The sequence below is a fragment of the Thunnus maccoyii genome, chromosome 21 (assembly GCF_910596095.1).
Source record: "Thunnus maccoyii chromosome 21, fThuMac1.1, whole genome shotgun sequence".
Lineage (NCBI taxonomy): Eukaryota > Metazoa > Chordata > Actinopteri > Scombriformes > Scombridae > Thunnus > Thunnus maccoyii.
In genome coordinates, this window is record NC_056553.1 from 20,300,525 (window position 1) to 20,317,612 (window position 17,088).

General features: G+C 40.8%; 1 protein-coding gene across 6 annotated transcripts in view; it reads right to left on the reverse strand.

The window, feature by feature from the left end:
- Window positions 1-17,088, reverse strand: part of adarb2 (adenosine deaminase RNA specific B2 (inactive)) — a 385,455-nt gene that overhangs the window by 179,345 nt on the left and 189,022 nt on the right. The window contains exon 1 of one of the 6 annotated variants that reach the window (XM_042400107.1): window positions 8,829-9,586. The exons of 4 other annotated variants lie outside the window; for them this stretch is intronic. In XM_042400107.1, the coding sequence (XP_042256041.1) occupies window positions 8,829-8,931 (103 nt within the window). In that variant the 5' untranslated portion in view covers window positions 8,932-9,586. Of the gene's footprint in view, window positions 1-8,828; window positions 9,587-17,088 lie in introns of those variants that run through there. One more of the 6 variants, XM_042400111.1, reaches the window with a different exon arrangement.

The following is a 17,088-nucleotide window of genomic DNA, read 5'->3' on the forward strand; positions in this document are numbered from 1 at the left end:
TGTGAAACAGCATAAATCTTTTTTTGGTGCACAAACTCTTACACCTTTCTTAGCTATTTTCTGCTTATGAAATATGTCCCTTTTCAAAGTAGCAGCTACCGTGCTGTGAATACTTGCGAGCAAGCCGGAGGACAACAATAACAGAGCATGTGTGTGTGTGTGCCGAAATGAGACACAGGAAGAGAGCAAGACAGACATGGAGAGAGACCACATGAGAGAGAGAAAAAAAGAGAGGAAAGGGATAAAGTGTGAAACTGTGGACCGTCAAATGACCTGGCCTCTCTCCAGGCATGATGACTCAGGGATGATGGCACAGTTAGAGCTAATTAGGATCATAAACTGGAGAAATGTTTTGCCACCATGATGTGTGGGGCGCTTCCATGCTACTGGCAGGACCTCAGATTAGATGTGAGAGCTTGTCTTGATAGCATGTTAAAATAGTAAAAAAATAATAATTATGGCAATAAATGTACAGTACAGGCTACAGTGTGTCAATTAAGAAAACTCTCGTCTGCCGTTTCCCCAACTGTTGGAAAAGTGAAGGTGATTAGCCTTGAAGTTAGCGACAATGGGTTAGCCTAACCTGACCAGGCTTACTTGAGGTGGACCAGCTATTCTCACTTTAGTGTCAATCTCAGCCGCTGTTAAACAGAGAAATGTCTGGCTGCTGAGTCTCTTAGCGCATATATATATATATATATATATATAAATATATATATATATACACACTGACCATATTGACAACTTACTGCCAACCTTTTCCTCTGTTTTGCTTGCATTCACCATCACTTCTCTGCCACTCACTCAACCACACACTCGCTATGCACACACATTTCACACTGCCCTTTTCCTTAACGGAGCTACGCTACTCTTATAACAGTACCTTTCACGTAGACGTCCTTTGAAGAATGAAGAGAGGGAGGATGACTCAAAACAATTCCACGGTAATGTAAGGTGTTATCATGCTTGCACAGTGTGCAAGTGATAATCATTAGTAGCCCATTGATATTAATGATCATGTGAAATTTTAGCAGTGGTGCTCATAATTCTGCAGTGGCGGTGCACTACTGCAAAATGAATATAGGAATAAAAATATAATACAATTTTAAAGCAAACTGTAATATGACTGAATGTCTTCCAGCATGGAGTTAACACATTCACAGAACAGTATTTCTCTTTGAAGCTTGTCATCCTGTTGCAAGACCAAGCATAAAAATGACATTTTATTTGACATTTGGATTAAATCAAATGGTCCCTTTCACTATTAAAAATACTGTTTTTGTAAGGTAAAGTTTCAGTTTGAATTTCTTATTAAAATCTTTCTGAATGGTGTCCTCTTCCAGCTGCCAAAGTCCAAATGCACTAAGAGCAATGAGCATTACAAGCAGCAGTGAGTGCTTTGCCAAATATTCCGCCCCAAGTTTCGACTCTCAGGCTACATACAGGTGTCCTTCCTTCTTAGTGGAGGCTGTTGACATCCTGAGAGGAAGACTGCAGATACCACTCAGTACACATCCCCTGCATGATTTTTGAATTAACAAAATAATTAAATTAACAGCTATTCTCCTAAAAAAAGATGCTAGTATTAAACATCAAAGGTAAGACAGTAGCAAAGATATCAAGGAAACTGAACATAATTCTGTGTAGTAGTGGATTAATAATTGAATGTATTTTTGATGAAGAGCCCTGAACTCCCTCAGAAGTGCCTCACACTTTTGAAACCAACTTTCCCCCCTTAGAGTAAACTACAGTTTTTCCCAACCTGTGGGACAAGACCCTCACAAGGGGTCACTTTATCAATCAAGGTGGCCGCAAGATGATTTTCCAGGGTGGTAAATCAGAAAAAACAAAACTCCACTACACTAAATTATCCTCATTTTTCAGAATTCATTCAAATGTTTGCTTATTTCTTGTTAAATACTGTATCGTTTTACCTCTCTGGGCACCTAAAATTATTCAAAAGAAACGCTCTAATAAGGGAAAATCACCCTTTGAATAAACTGCTCATAACTGAGACATGCACTCTGTACCGCAGGATCACAAGTTGATGTTGCCTCAAACTAAGGGATCACAAGCAAAAAAGAATGCTGTAAAGACAACAAAGGAGGTACAGCTGGATAAAGAAATCATGTACCTGTCAAACTTAAAGCTCCAAAAAAAAAAAAAGAAAAAACATTTTCATGTTAAAAATGTTATGATGCGTTCACTGAACATCTGACACGCGTATTACAAAGCAACATATCAGTGGAGCTGTGATTCAAACGGCATGAAACAGCTGCATTTTGAGGTTTGTTGTCCAACGCTACCTCAGAATCTCTTGTCAGTCTGTAAGAGGCAGCTTCAGTCTCTTTTACACCATCATCTCTCCCATGTTGCTTTGTCTAGTGGACTGCACTGCAGACGCACAAACACTGACAGGAAGCGATAATGCTGCTGACTTGCTGTGCTACATCTCTGTTTATGAGGACTGACAGCTCGCTGCGATCGGCGGCGCACCAGCATGTACTGTACACCTCCCCCCCACCACCACCACCACACACACACACACACACACACACACACACACCTATGCAAACAAATTAACACACAGACGCTTCATCTGATACACTCAGGAGTACTATTTCAATCCCAGCAACATATACATTAGTGCTGTAAAACAGTATTGCAGTATTACAATTCTCAAATGTCCCCACTAAAGTAGTTACTGTTTTGAAAGCTGTTGTGGACAGATTGATGGAGCGTAACACATGACTAACTCAATTTAATTTCTGTGTTTTGTCGTCATAGCAACAAGTTATTTGTGATGTGAGTAATACCCTTATCTCTCCAACTCTGGGAGTCATCAAACAACAAACTAATTAACTTAAGTGTCACCTTCTGAATTTTTTAAATCGGCATCTGTGCTTTTGATACTCGTGATTCATTTTTCTCCACAACCTGACTGCGGCAGCGCTCACCAGCTCATGTGTGTGTGTGTGTGTGTGTTACTGAGACATTTTGGCTTGAAATTTGTTTTCTGTGCCTGAACTTTAAGTAGAATTTCTGACTGCCGAGCTGCAAAAAAAGCCAAGAGGGACTATTACAAGATAATTACTAATTATGCTAATGTGCTAAAGTTGTGCTACTCCTTTTCCTTGGTCATTTTATCAGCTGTCCTCAAGAGACCACAGCCAGTAGTAATAACCTTTTTTCCCCCTCAGCTAAATGCTCAGTTTAGTTAGAGGACGCCGTGTCCTAAACCGACGACTTCTGCCGCCACTACCCTTAATCAGGAAGTGCCTGTAAATTCAGAAAGCCATGCATGCGCACACAGAGGAGCGCCGCACCGTTTCCATCGGCACTGACCTTCATTAACCTCATAAATGCCAGCGGTGTTTTTGTGGCAGCTCTTAATGCGTTTATCAGCACAAACACAAACAAATGTGACAGAAGTGTTTCAGGGCTAAAACTAGAGCTTTACATCTGTGAAATACAATCGCCTTTTTCCCCTCCCACAACACACAGACTGTGTGACATTGGGCTGTCCCGACATCCGTGTTCCCCAACCAGAAACACCCCCGCCCTGCTGTGAATACACCTACATAAGGAAATTAGTGGCAGGGACAAATTTGAAAGAGCTGAGATGGGCGTTGACTGCCTGTCTGTGTCTTGCTGCACCAGGATTTTATTTAGTAATGGATTCTGAATGTAAATGTAGGCCATTACAGGAAATATACTGTACCGTTACAATGCATACATACAGGTTTACAGGTACACTGGTTATGGGAGACTGATGTAACTGAACAAGTTACATTGAAAATGATTTTGAGAATGATCATTTTACAAAAGCAACAAACAGGCAGACACACAGAACAGCGTCTTCCCTCTCACAGCTCTCACTGTCATCTGAACTGCACAACACTCCAGTGCACCACAATGAACCACAGCGCCTCACTACAACACATTTGAACTGTTTATACTATTGTGACATGAATGTTTTTTCAATGACATCCAGCTTTTTATTGATGCATCCATTCAGACAGCATGTGCATATTGTACTGTACATAAAAGGAGACCTATTTTCTAAAAATTTTTTCTTTGCAGTTTTGTTGCCGCTAAAAAAAAAAAATCCTTGTAACGGCAATTTTTCTTTAACTGAAGAGTTTCAGTGCATCGACAGATTGATGTAAACATGTCATTCAAACAAAGCAAATAAGGATGAATGCCAACTAGCAGCATTTGAAAGCTATAAGAGGTTTTCAATCAAAACAAATAAGCAAAGAAAGCAGCAAAAACAAGAATTTGAAGGGGCTTCCTGGTAGTCCAGTGGTGTATCATATATATCATTAACTGCAACATCCTCAGTTTCATTCTGGCTTTCTCCTCCTATCATCTGAAAATGCAAAATGGCTAAAAAGTACATACCTTTTTTTTTAATATGGCAAATTTTCCAATGTTTTGGAAATCAAGACATTTGCAGAGCACAGACAAACTTCACTGACAGTGAGGTACAGTTGTGACAAACTGAAACTCACTAAAATAGCTCTGACAGATCATTTGTAAACCGTATATATGTCAAATACTGCCAACCCCGCTATCTCAACTGTCATTTAGTCACTTTACATTTCATTTTCCACTATAGGCTGAGAAAAACACTCTCAAGTCATCAAACTAACTAACTAAACAAACACAGTAATACATGACATTTTGGAGATACAAGGCATTGTATCTTGAGTTTTGTGTTAAGAGGAGAAACCCTGTAATTAAAAAAAAATCTTGTGCACAAACATACCTGTCTGGTTAAATCAATGTAGATTTTGGATTCTTAAAACGTTAGAAGTCTAAAGGGAGTTCTGTCTTTCCACGCAGGCTGGTCCAGCCTCCACCGTGACCTCTGCCTTCACCTCCCCTACAGCCTGCACCACCTTCATCATCAGCACTGACACGACACAGTTTCCTCTCACTGTTACCAGCCCTGTTGGTCAGACAGTCACAGCAGCCCCTCAGAGAGTATCCCGGTTGCTCTACGATGACCGACTTGTCCGCCCCCCCTAATGGCTCCGGTCGCCACACATGCGAGAGAGAGCGATGACCCTCACGCCCTGCCCCGCACGCCCCCCCTCTCTCTCTCTCTCCTGCCACCGCCTCAACTTCCACCATCACCCCCGGCTGCCCACACTCGACCCCTACCGCAACCCCTCGCGAGGAACAAGAGCGTAAACATTAATTGCTACATAAATTATGTTACACTCTTGTGTTTTTCACATTTCCCCCCTGGGCACTCTTGATGATACGCTGATATACTGTACTGTGCGCTGAAGAGCACAGGGTGATAAGTGCGGCCGTAAAAAATAATGTTGGTCTATAAATCTCTGCAGTGCTTATTTTTGTTCATAAAAAAACACATTGTGGATAAAGGACAAGGAATATGTGCTACATATGGCACAGATAAAGGAAGAAGGAAGGAAAACGGGTTATGTCATAGTGATGGAAATGGATTGACAGATGTGAATTTGCAGACAGTAACCCTGGGTTGTGCTATAATAGGCGAGTGCAGCACTTTTCACCCAGATGTTGCTATACTGTACATCACCGGACTGTCACACGTATCCAACAGGAATTTTATATTTGTGGCAGGAATAAAGCAGCAACATCCCCCCGTGAGGCATAACCGTAAATCACAAGGCTGTGATTAATTAAGAGGCAGATACACAGCATGTCCATGAATCCTTCTAAGAGTGATGACAGACAGAGGTCGCTGGTCAAACACTGTGCTTAAGGGACAGCAAACAAATGCAGAGCGAGGAATACATCCCCACAATGCCGAGCTGACAGGAGAATTGTAACCTGGACAATACGGGGAGGCAGCTTGTTGGCAAACTGCGGCTTGCAGAGAGTGTGTGATTTCCAGGAATTCTGTGCGGAGGAAAGGCGCGGACAATAACAAATGTAAACAAATAAATCTCTACTTTGATGACCGCTGCCCCAAATCCTCATTCTGGATTTGTTCTGAACTCTTCCAAAAAAACGAACAATGCCAAAGAAGAAAAAAAAAGAAATTAATAGAAGTGGTAGCGTTGGGGAGGGGAGGGAGAAATCTGGTTACAACCTTTTGAATACACACATAGGTTTTCAGTGAGTCCATCTACAAATAATCTGCAGCCTTTCAAAGGGATTAAACCCCAAATGCCACGCAATAATCCCCTATGACTTCATGCCTTAAGGTCCGCAAAAATAATTGTGTGAAATCTCAAGATGATGATCAGCTGGCATTTTCGGGCGTTTACAGTATGTTATAAAAGATGAAGGATCACAATGATTGCATGACAAAAAAAAAAAGGCGCTGTGCAGGCGGCTTTGTGTAATTTGTGGTCAAGTTTAAAGCAGGAATTAAAAAAAAAAAATCCTTCAATCGTAAATCGGGCTTTCATTTTGACAGCTTAAGAAACATTTCCTGTTCAAAGTGTATTTTCTTTCTCTCTCCCCCCCTCCAAAAAAAAAAAAAAAAAACTGCGCAGGAAATCCACCTCCTGCAGCTTTGGAGGAGTCAGCGGCTATCAGCACTTCCCAAAGACACAGTTCATTTACAATCGGTCCCTGAACTGGCCCCTAATGTCCCGTGTTATCAGAATGAATCAGCAGTGCTGATAAATTAGCCGTTGGGAAACACGCTGCGATGGCCTGTCAGCTAATGTGCGCGCGTCGTGTGATACTCATATGCAATGCTTAATGTTGTGGAACCAATTCTGTCGTTTCCATTATGTAAATACATTTGCCTCAGCACTATATTTTATGTATTGTCTCCGTTGTCTCAATTACTTGGGCTATTAAAAATCAAGAGGTTATGGAAATGAGGTGCGGTTGTCTGTTTGTAGTTTGATGACAAGTGCAAAGTGTTTATGAAAGCTCTTTATGCATTCAGTTGCAGCCGGATACGTCAACACGCTCGGAGCGTTCACCCATATTCCACAATGCAACGGGGTGGCACGTCAGTATCTTCAAGCATAAACAGCACAAATAGTTGTGTTTTCATCTGTTAAAAATATAAATAAAGAAAAATTAATGTGTCATTGCCATTTTATTTAGATCTTTCCTCCTTTTTTATGGAGGTGGCAGAAAGTGTTTTTTTTTTTGGTTTTAAAAAAGGGTCCACACATATTTCTGTGTGTTTGTGGTCTGTGCCAAAGCAAGTGTGTGATGCTTCAATTTGAGTAACTTACTGTTAATTAGCCACAATGCCAACTTTAAATACTTGAGGAATTAATCAAGGAAACTAAATCAGGGAGAATCTTTTTTTAAAGGAAAATAAGCTTTCAAAGCTTCAGTGACATTCTAAATTATGTTTTTCTCTCTCTTCTAAAATGTCACTTTCTCCCATTCCTTGCTGTGAGGTACAACATGAAATAAGTTGGTGTAAAATTACTTGCAGATTAATTTTAACACTGAACAACACTGTGCAGCAAAATTGTGACCATTTGAAAAAAAAATTGAAACTAGAGAAAAAAGCTGGTGAGGTGGAAACGTGCGATCAGCGGAAGTGCTGTGAATTAATTTTTTCAGTAAACGCATGAAATAAATGGCATGTCTGTCTGTCATTGGGCAGAGATACTGTACTGTATGTCTGCCTGCAGGTTGCAGGGGCATAAAACCACACACAGGGGGGAGATTTGTTTACCATGAACCTCGGTCAACATCTATTAAAGTCCAGCTAAAGAGAGATGCTAAATGTTAAGAAAAATGTCATTCTAATTATGTATCAGTCACTGAAAACCAGCACGCCTTTCCATTCTGATACAAATATAATTGACTTTTCTACAGTATGTCTTAGTTTGTTAGAGCCAGCTCTTAATAAACTGACTTCATCATCAGCAACATTTCTACTTTAGGGCAGTCTGAGAGATTAGAATTAAAAAATATATACAAATAACATAGTAACAAAATGAGATATTATTCTAAAGTGTCAAACAACTGATGGCATTTTCTTCTCCTTTTCTCTCCCTCTTGCAGGCCTTTAAGTGTTTCTCAAACTTGAGACTTTTTAGTGTTCAGTATAGTTGAATAAAGCGCAGCAGAGCAGTGAAGTTCAAGCTTCTAATGAGGTAAAATATTTTATATGAGGCAACAGGAAAGGAAAGAGGCTCTCAGTAATTATAAGGAATATCTGGACTGAATAACAGGATGTTAGTGGCATCACTGATTTGACATTTAAATGTAGAGGTGTAAATTCTTATTACAGTGCACGTGAGGCTTTGCTTTTACCTCAACCTGTAATTTGAATTTATCTTAAGTCACTAATTGAAACTGATTTATTAATGTGACTACAATTATGGAAGAAAACGGAGTTTGTTTTCAACGAGGAGCTGAAGTTAAACGAGATTCAGTGACAACGTCGTTTTCTATTCGGATGCTTCTTAAAAAAAAATCTGCTGTTAATAGCAAAGACAGACGCTTTGCTAGATAAGGCTACTTTTATATGTGTAATAAAGCGAATTAGTGTTTTAATGTGGTCGTTGTCCTCGCCGATGTTGCTGAAGGCTTTTTTAAGCACAACGAAGGCAGCAGCAACTTCAACTTTACAGAGAAAAGACAGGGCGTCATCTGAAGCCGACGGTTCGGTTTACTTCTGTCCGTCTAAACAGGAAGCATTTCTTCATGTTCGCTGATTTTAGCAGTTTTATTTGCACGGACTAAACCCGCCGCGGAGCCTGCTCTACACACGCAGAAGCAGCGCAGGGTCGCCCGGCTGCCGTGCGCTCCGATGCCCCGCCAAGGTGCGCACGACCTCTGCCTTCCACTGGAGGAAAAAAAAAGGGGGGGCACAAAAGGGAAGAAGTGGTTTAAAGTTTTACCTTTTCTCTTCGATCGCCTCCTCCTTCTCCTTTTCAGCTTGCATTTGACCTGGCCGCTCTGAGCCCCCGACGCGCGGCTGTTGTTTCCAAGTACGGATGCCATCAGCGCAGCCTTTGGAGCGAAGCGCAGGAATAACTTGGACTCGGCGGCTCGACTCTCCTTTGTACTTGTCTCGCTTCAGCCTCCGTTGCTCTCTGATAACGCAGCGTCCTCGGGTTTGACGTAGACTCTGACTATATTTTCTGCTCTCCCTCTCTTTTTTTTATCCCTCCTAACCAGGGGGGGAGCGCGTCTTGCTGTTCCTATCACCTCTGAAACTCCAGCTCGCCTCCAGCTCACGGAGAGACTGTTTGCAGCGCAGCGTGGCAGCTCTCAGCAGCACTGATACCGGCGCCCCGTCTCCTCCGCTCCTCTCCTCCAGTTTTCCGCGCCTCTGCAGAAATTTTGGCGTCAGCCACTTTGAGTTCAATCATGCAGGACGCCTATCTATTTGCTGCCGAGCTTTCTAATTAGGGTCCAATCCTGGCTGTCTGGGAGGTGTGACATCACCAGCGACACCCACCAACTCACACCCCTTATTCACCCGCTGCTTTTTTAAAATGTTTGTTGCATTTTTACTTAATCCTCACACTCTTTTACACGCTGCAGGGGGAGCCTGTTCTCTTCCGCCCTCCACTGGTGGGGTCAGAGGTCAGTCTGGTAGGGATACTTGCTCAAGGGCACTTCAGCAGGTCGTGTGTTTACCAGCATGAGGCGCATAAATATGAGTTTCTGCTGCCGTCTCCAGACTGCTGTAAACTCATCACCAAGTTGAGGCTTAAGGAAGAGGATGATGTGGTGAAGACAAATTCTCCACAGAGAATCCTCTGTTACATAAATCCTTCTCCTTCCTCTCCTTCTACAGAAGTGTTTGTCTTCTCAGATTTATGGATTATGGATATGAAATAATTCCCCCTCATTCCTGCTCTCTGTTCTAAATAGTCGCTGACAAGTCCGTAAAGGAAGATTACTGAGCTAAGATGCATTATGTTCAATTAACTGACTAACTCAGTTACATCAAATACTCTGATATACAGTTTGAATCAAATACTGTGCAATTTATCAGCCTATTAAATACTGGACTAAATATGTCCTGCAAAACGTCTTTTCCTTTGAAAATGCAGTTTGGAGGTTGCAGGTGACCTTCAGTGTAGAAGGCAAAACTCTGCTGACAGTGTGTTGTGGCCACAAAGTTTGAAGATTGTGACATTTTGGCATTCTTGTGTGAAAGCAGAGTGTCGGAGCTTTCAGAAAGCATTTGCAGCTTTCCTAGCTGGAGGTTATTGTTTTATTCCCTCTACAGTGGAAGGTCAGGTGTGTGTTGGGAGGAGGTGCGATGGTGCTGCCAGACACATTGAATACACACAGATTTGTTAAGGCCTCATCAAGAACACTACAGTCGGTTTGTGTAGCTGCTTTTCACATTTGCAGTTACTGAATAAAGAAAAGCATGATATATAAAAGAAAACTATAAAAAAAAGTGGTCTTTTATTCCTTTAAATGCTGTCATTTTCTTTAAATCATCTCTTTTACCTCCACCAGCTCCCACCTATTTTAGATTTGACGGTAAAAAAAAAAAAAAAAAAAGCATTTGCAGAAATAACAGTGTGACACATTTGCTGATGTCAGACTGAAAAGTCACTTTGAGGCTCTGTTGTTGGGTGGAAACATTTCCTCCTGGCCCTGCGGGCAGGAGAGAGAGGAGAGAGAGAGGAGAGCGAGGGGGCCGGGGCCGGGGCCGTCCGCCAGGCTGCAGCCTGCCCTCAGGACGCCCACAAATATCCATGTAAATTGCAGTTTAAGAGAAATCAATACAAGTGACAAGTTGCCAATGCCACTATCTGGGGCAGTAATGAAGGTGTGCTGGCGGGGGGGCTGAAGCGTACATAGATAACAGCAAAGAGGCCGGGTGGGGTGGAGGTACAGGTTAGAGACACGTGTTTGTGCGCGCACACACATGGCAAGGTCAGTCATTGTTAGATAGGTGCAAAGTGCCACTAAAAGCTTGGAAATAACCTGAATTATTGCCACTATTAGCACTAACATGTGACATTGTGTGTCAATGTCATTGTTCCTCAAACTATCAGGCATCTGTAGACAACACCATAACATTTGTCTTCACACTGTTCACTGCCTCTGGCCTTGTCTTCTAACAGCTCATTTAATTGTATATGCAGATATCACACACTGTGTTTAACTTGCTACAGACACTGACAATGGGAAATATCACCCTAAATTGATTTTTTATATTTAAAAACATTCTTCAAGAATAGGTTCACATTTTCAACTTTGACTTAAAACAATACTCACATGCCCATATGTACACTGAAAGAGTTTTTGGTCGCTGTAAACATCCCTCCTGTCCATACTGGTTGTGAAGAGATACCCTCCTATTGCAAATCTAATGTAAGAAATGTTCTTTCTGAAATATATATTCCATATTTCAACTGAAACTAAATGTATATCCTCTATAGTTACTGTCTTTTGAGTGCAACATATGTGTTTCTCTCAACTGTGTTTCCTTGTTCAGCTGTGGTGGAGGGACAACAACATGGGGAGGGAATTTGCACGAAAACAACCGGAACTTTGGAAAATACTGAACTTTAGAAATACTTACAGACCTTTCATAATAGACCAATAACTCTTTCAATGTACATATGGGCATGTGAGTATTGTTTTAAGACAGAGTTGATCCTATCCTATAATAAATGAGTCTTATAGCATGATCATGGAAATAACAATACAGTGTACATTCATTTTCAGGTTAACCTAAGACTGAATTTGTTTTTGACAGTTTTATTTATTCATTTTCTTTACTGTGTAGAGCCCTGTGTACAGACCTAATCTATATTACATTTATGTGTGGTTATCATAATCTGCTCATTTCAATTTCAAAGAAGAGATTTCCAAATAGTGTGTACTTCATGTTTGACAGGAAATAATACATTAGTTTGTCCTCACGTTTAAGATAACACATTAATTAAACCATAGGATTAACCCAAGCACTGTTACATTTTGAGAATGTATTACAGTCTAAGAACATTTAACTAATCTCAATAAGTTTTTTTTTTTTTAATAGCAAAGGCTACTGTTAAGGAATAAATTGAATATTTACAGAGTGTGCCACATTTTCTCCTTTATTGTATTGAATTTTCCCATATCTAGGCAACAAGCGTCACTTTACTCTTACTTTATTTCTATTTATTTTCTATTTTATGTCCATATACCTCCTGGAGAAATCACTAAGGAGTAAAGGAAAAGTCTAACTAAGCATGCAAACTCTTTTCCTATAGAGAATCATAAACAGCGACAAAAATGCTGTTTCACTTTCCTTGCTTTCTCTTCGAGAGATCCAAAAAGTTACACTCATGTTGAATGTGAAAACCCTAAAGAAAAAGAAAAAAAAGTCAGTAATGCCTTTGAATATACGCCTTATCTCAGAAACTGCTCATGAATAAATACCGCCTGTGTGTTGGAGAACGTTAACGTAATGACATAGTATAATATGAGCTTTAGAAATACCTGTATATGACAATACCTATGACATAAAAGCTCTGCAAAGTGACAGAATGTTTCTCTGTTTACTTGCTGGAATTATTTAACCAAACACTCGGCATTAGTTTGATATCTGTGGATTAAAGGGTTAGATTTCAATTGAGATAACAGCAAACACGTGGCAACAACTCTTCCTTTTTTCCATCATCAAATCAGACACCTGCAATCTAAGATAAGGATGCCAATCAGTACGCTGCTCAGACACGTTCATTTTCTGCACTTTTGATTTTGATTTTTTTTTTTTTTCATATATTTGATGGAAGATGACTGTCTAGAAATTAAGAAATTGTTGGACTACATGCTTGTCGGAGTGCCTTTCATTTGCCGACTTTGATCTTTTTTTTTGCTGTTTTCATTATTAGAATAATTAATATAACTCTCAGGGGCAAATTCATAAAAAGGATTGTGCTGCGTTTGCGGCTGCTAAACCTGCGCAAATGAGACAAAAAGAAACCGTGTAATTCACAAAGCATCCGCAAAGGGTGAAATGTACCAAGTAGCAGCAAATAGAGTCTCGGTGCTCCTTTGTATGTAAATGAGATAAAATGCACACATTTGGCGCAAAATTGGCCCCTTTCTATGCAAATGAGCCTCCAAATCACAAAGACCAGCGCTAATAGTTAGAGTGAAATTATTCGCGTCTTCAGACAGTTGGTGGTAACTGAAGCGCACTGAGATATCTCTCTCTGTCTCTCTCTCTTTATCTCTCTCTCTCCTCAAATCTTCAAGCTTTTGAGGCATTGGCTTGATATTGAATGATATCAAGGGCGAAATCTTCAGTCAGTCTTCAGTCCTGACAGCTCTGATGGAGCTCAGGATTCATCCATAAGGACTGCTTTATTACAAACAATTCCACCATAAAAATCTGGCGTCTGTGTAGATGTGTAGCAGAACACAGAATATTCATTACCGTCTGATCCTGATCAGTCCGGTGTTATTGAAGTTACTGCTGCTGTGTCGTGTGCGTAAATGCGCACAGCCTCTTTCTCAGTTTGGAGACGCACTTATCATTTCAGCTGCTGTGTGATGCTGCGACAAACAGAACATCAGTACTGATGTTTCTGCAAAATCCTGGATACATTCAGTGACACCTGAACATTACTGTAAGATTAAGACATTAATCTAACATGTTTCAGACCCACCTGAGTCACATTAAAAGCTGTATTTTGACATTTAAGTAGATCATGTTATAGGTGTGAAATACTAGAGAAGTAAAAGAAGCAAAATACATGAAAGTTGGTTCATGATTGTGGAGAGTTCTGTGTGTGCACCTCTGCTAATTAAAAACACGCAATTTGGGGCTTTTGTGCTCTCTGCAGTTTTCATTATGGATCAATCTGAAATACGGAGAAAAGCCTGAAACACTGGAAACTCCGCTCACTCAGTCAGACACAAAACAAGGGCAAATTGCACTCAGCTGCAAAACTTTATGGGCGTGCTCTTACATGAATTGGACCTTGAGACGGGACAGATAGCGGCTTCAAATAATGTGCAATTCATGATGCCATCAGTGACCATAATCCATTCTTTGTGAATTCACCACTCAGTGTTAAGGTAGGACGGTAATACATGGTAATACATCTGTTGCACTGATCAAAATACTGTAATTAACGCCTCTTTGCCGTTATTTTTCTGAACTCACAGTTGAGAGAGAGCAGGTGTCAACATTCAGCAGAGCCTTAGCCTTGAGACATTTTTTTGAGGAGAAGAGAAAGCTGTTCTGCCTTTTGACAAGTGTGCAGCTCTGCTACAATAACGCGGTGTGAGTTTAAGGCTATATTAGACACATATTAATAGTTTACCAGTGAAACCTATTATATTTCATTACCTCTGTTTAAACCATTGCTTGGTGCTTTGCAGTGTTTTTGCCTACAAGATGTCATATTTTGCTTCCAAAACTGTCATCCTCTTACAGCTTTGATAAGAAAAAAACACAAAAATCTCCAAATGACCAATTACTCATACATTCTGCTTTTAAATCTGACAAATCCAACAATATAAAGACCTTTTCTACTTGATAGAAATAATGGGAATTTGGTGACAGCAAGCTAGCCTGCTTATCAACCTTCCCAGGCAGGTTAACGATGTAGAGATGGGAGCCTTGGAGGCCTCCTCATCAGTCTCTGGGTGAGTATTGACTTTAAGCTTTTCTTTTTTTCCCTCAAGAGTGGTGAAGGTGGGGGGGATTAGGTGGCTGTGGCCTTATCAGGTGTTCGGGCTCCTCACAAGGCGGCGACTGGGAGACTCACATGTACCTTCATCTCCACTCCACAGCCGGTTTGCTCCTCAGACTCTAATCCACATGGGTGGCACTTTGCCGCTCCAACTCCGAGTGCACTCGCATGTTGTGTGTCGCATGCACACTGTGCAGGTAACAAGCGTATAAGTGGATGCAAATAAGCTGTAATGTCGGAATATGTTACATGTGCAGAACATATGGATTCACCCCTCGTGTTAAAGGACAGGTTCACAATTTTTCAAGTCTGTCTTAAAACAACAGTCAGGTGTCCATATGAACAGTGAAAGAGGTTTTCCTCACTGTAATCATTCCTCCTGTTCATACTGGCTGTTAAAAGATCTCCTTCAAATGTGCTTTCACTGTAAGTGATGGGGGCCAAAATTCACAGTGTGTCCACACAGTCACTTTGAGCAAAAATGCATTGAAATTTTTATATGAAGCTCATATGAGGCTTCAGCAGACTGAAGCCAAAAATATACTTTAGTGTCTGCAAGTATGCAGGGGTCCGTGAGGGTCCACATGGGTCAGCGTGACGTAAATTTCATCATTAAGGGTGTAGGCTTAGGCTATATGTGGACATCCGCATACCTCCAAGATGCAATCATCAAACAGCAAGACTGGCCATGGTAGCCGCTGTGTGAGGCTCTACTTAGACAGAGCAGTGCTTTGAACTAAATGCTAATGTCAGCATGCTAACATGCTCACAATGATGATGTTAACATGCTGATGATGAGCAGGTATAATGTTAACCATGTTCACCAAGGGATCATCAAAGTTATTCATCGTCAGGGGGGCATGAATGTGTGTAGCAAATTTCATGGTAGTCCATCCAATAGTTGTTTGTACATTTTACTAAAAACAGAAACATCAACCTCACAGTGGCCCTAAATGTTAGGGGACCATCAAAGTCAGTAGGATTCATCGACTGAGAACCATGAATGTCTATACAAAATCTTGTGCCAATCGAAGCCAGTCGATGATGAGATATTTCACTGGCTAACTCAAAGATGACTTGACTTGCTGGTAATGCTCCAGGATCACCAAAGTCATTAGGATTTATCCTCCGAGGATCATGAATTTCTGTACAAAAGTTCATGGAAATCCCAAAATAGTTGTTGAGTCAATTCAATCTGCACCAAAGTGGTGGACTGACAGACCGACAGCGCTATCTCTACAGCCACACCACTAGCATGGATAAGAAGCAAGCCATCCGAAGTTTGATGACACGTAGTATTTGAACATCTTTATCTGCACAATCCACATATAAGATCTACATACAGTGAACAAAAATAAGAACCAAGAAACAGATGCATCAAACAGGTGGCAGGTATTTTAAACATACTTAAATAGTGGGATTGCCAGGATATTACTGGAATGAGAAAATCTAAACTAGCTGTAGGTGGTGTCAATACAAGGAGAGGTTTTTTTGTAAATTAAAAAACTGGGTCCAGCTGTGACTGTAATCTGACTACATCTAGAAACAATATGTACAAATGTTAACAGCAGGTTACAAATGTTAACAGCAGTAAGCTTTTGACTGTCTTCCTCCTTGTATGTACTGTATTTACTGGCAACTGGAATGCAAAGATTGCCGGCTGAATGAAAGAAGAAGACAAGCAAGGACAACTGTGACAGGAAACTGACTCAACAGCCTTTTAAAAATACTAACATGGCCCTTCCACCAGAAGCAAAGAGACCAGCAAATCGAGGCAACATTGCAAAGTTGGAATTACACCAGAGAATGATTTTTTGTGTACAATGTCAGGAATTTCAGCAAACTATGCCTTAATGTACCTTGCAAACATTACCGAGCTCAAACACAAAGCGCGCTAATTGCTAGTTGCAAACTTTTAGCCCACACCTCATTTCAAGGTTGCATTCCCGGTCTGTATTTTAAACTTTGAAAGTGACTTTGAACATTTCATTTTGCAGCACGTAGCTACAGCCAGGGGGCTAAATTCTTGCTGCTGCTGATGAAGTGCCGCCAATGTACCTTTTCTTCAGCAACAATCTCCTTTGGATGACTTTTTTTTTTTCTTTTTCAACCTCACCCCACCTCTCTTAACTGACACCCATTAATCACATTAGGTCTTTGGGAGAATTTGTCTGCTCCGCGTCAGTCTTGGCTGACCCCAACATTTGGAGAGTGAAGATAAAGACGTTGCACTGACAGCTCTTGAAATAGCCCTTTTTTTCATGGGTCAGCGTTCAGGGGAATATGAATATTATTATACATAAAAAGAGGGGAAAAACAATTGAGTTCTTACTTCAGAGGAGTTGAATGACATTGGGAATTCTCAGTGTTTCTGCTGCTTTAGATAGATTGCCTGGGCAGGTTTCAAATTAGCGTATTGGTAGCAAAAGGCTCTATGTATTGATTCAACGTGTGCTACTGCAATTGTATGAGTGTATAAGATCATCTTTAA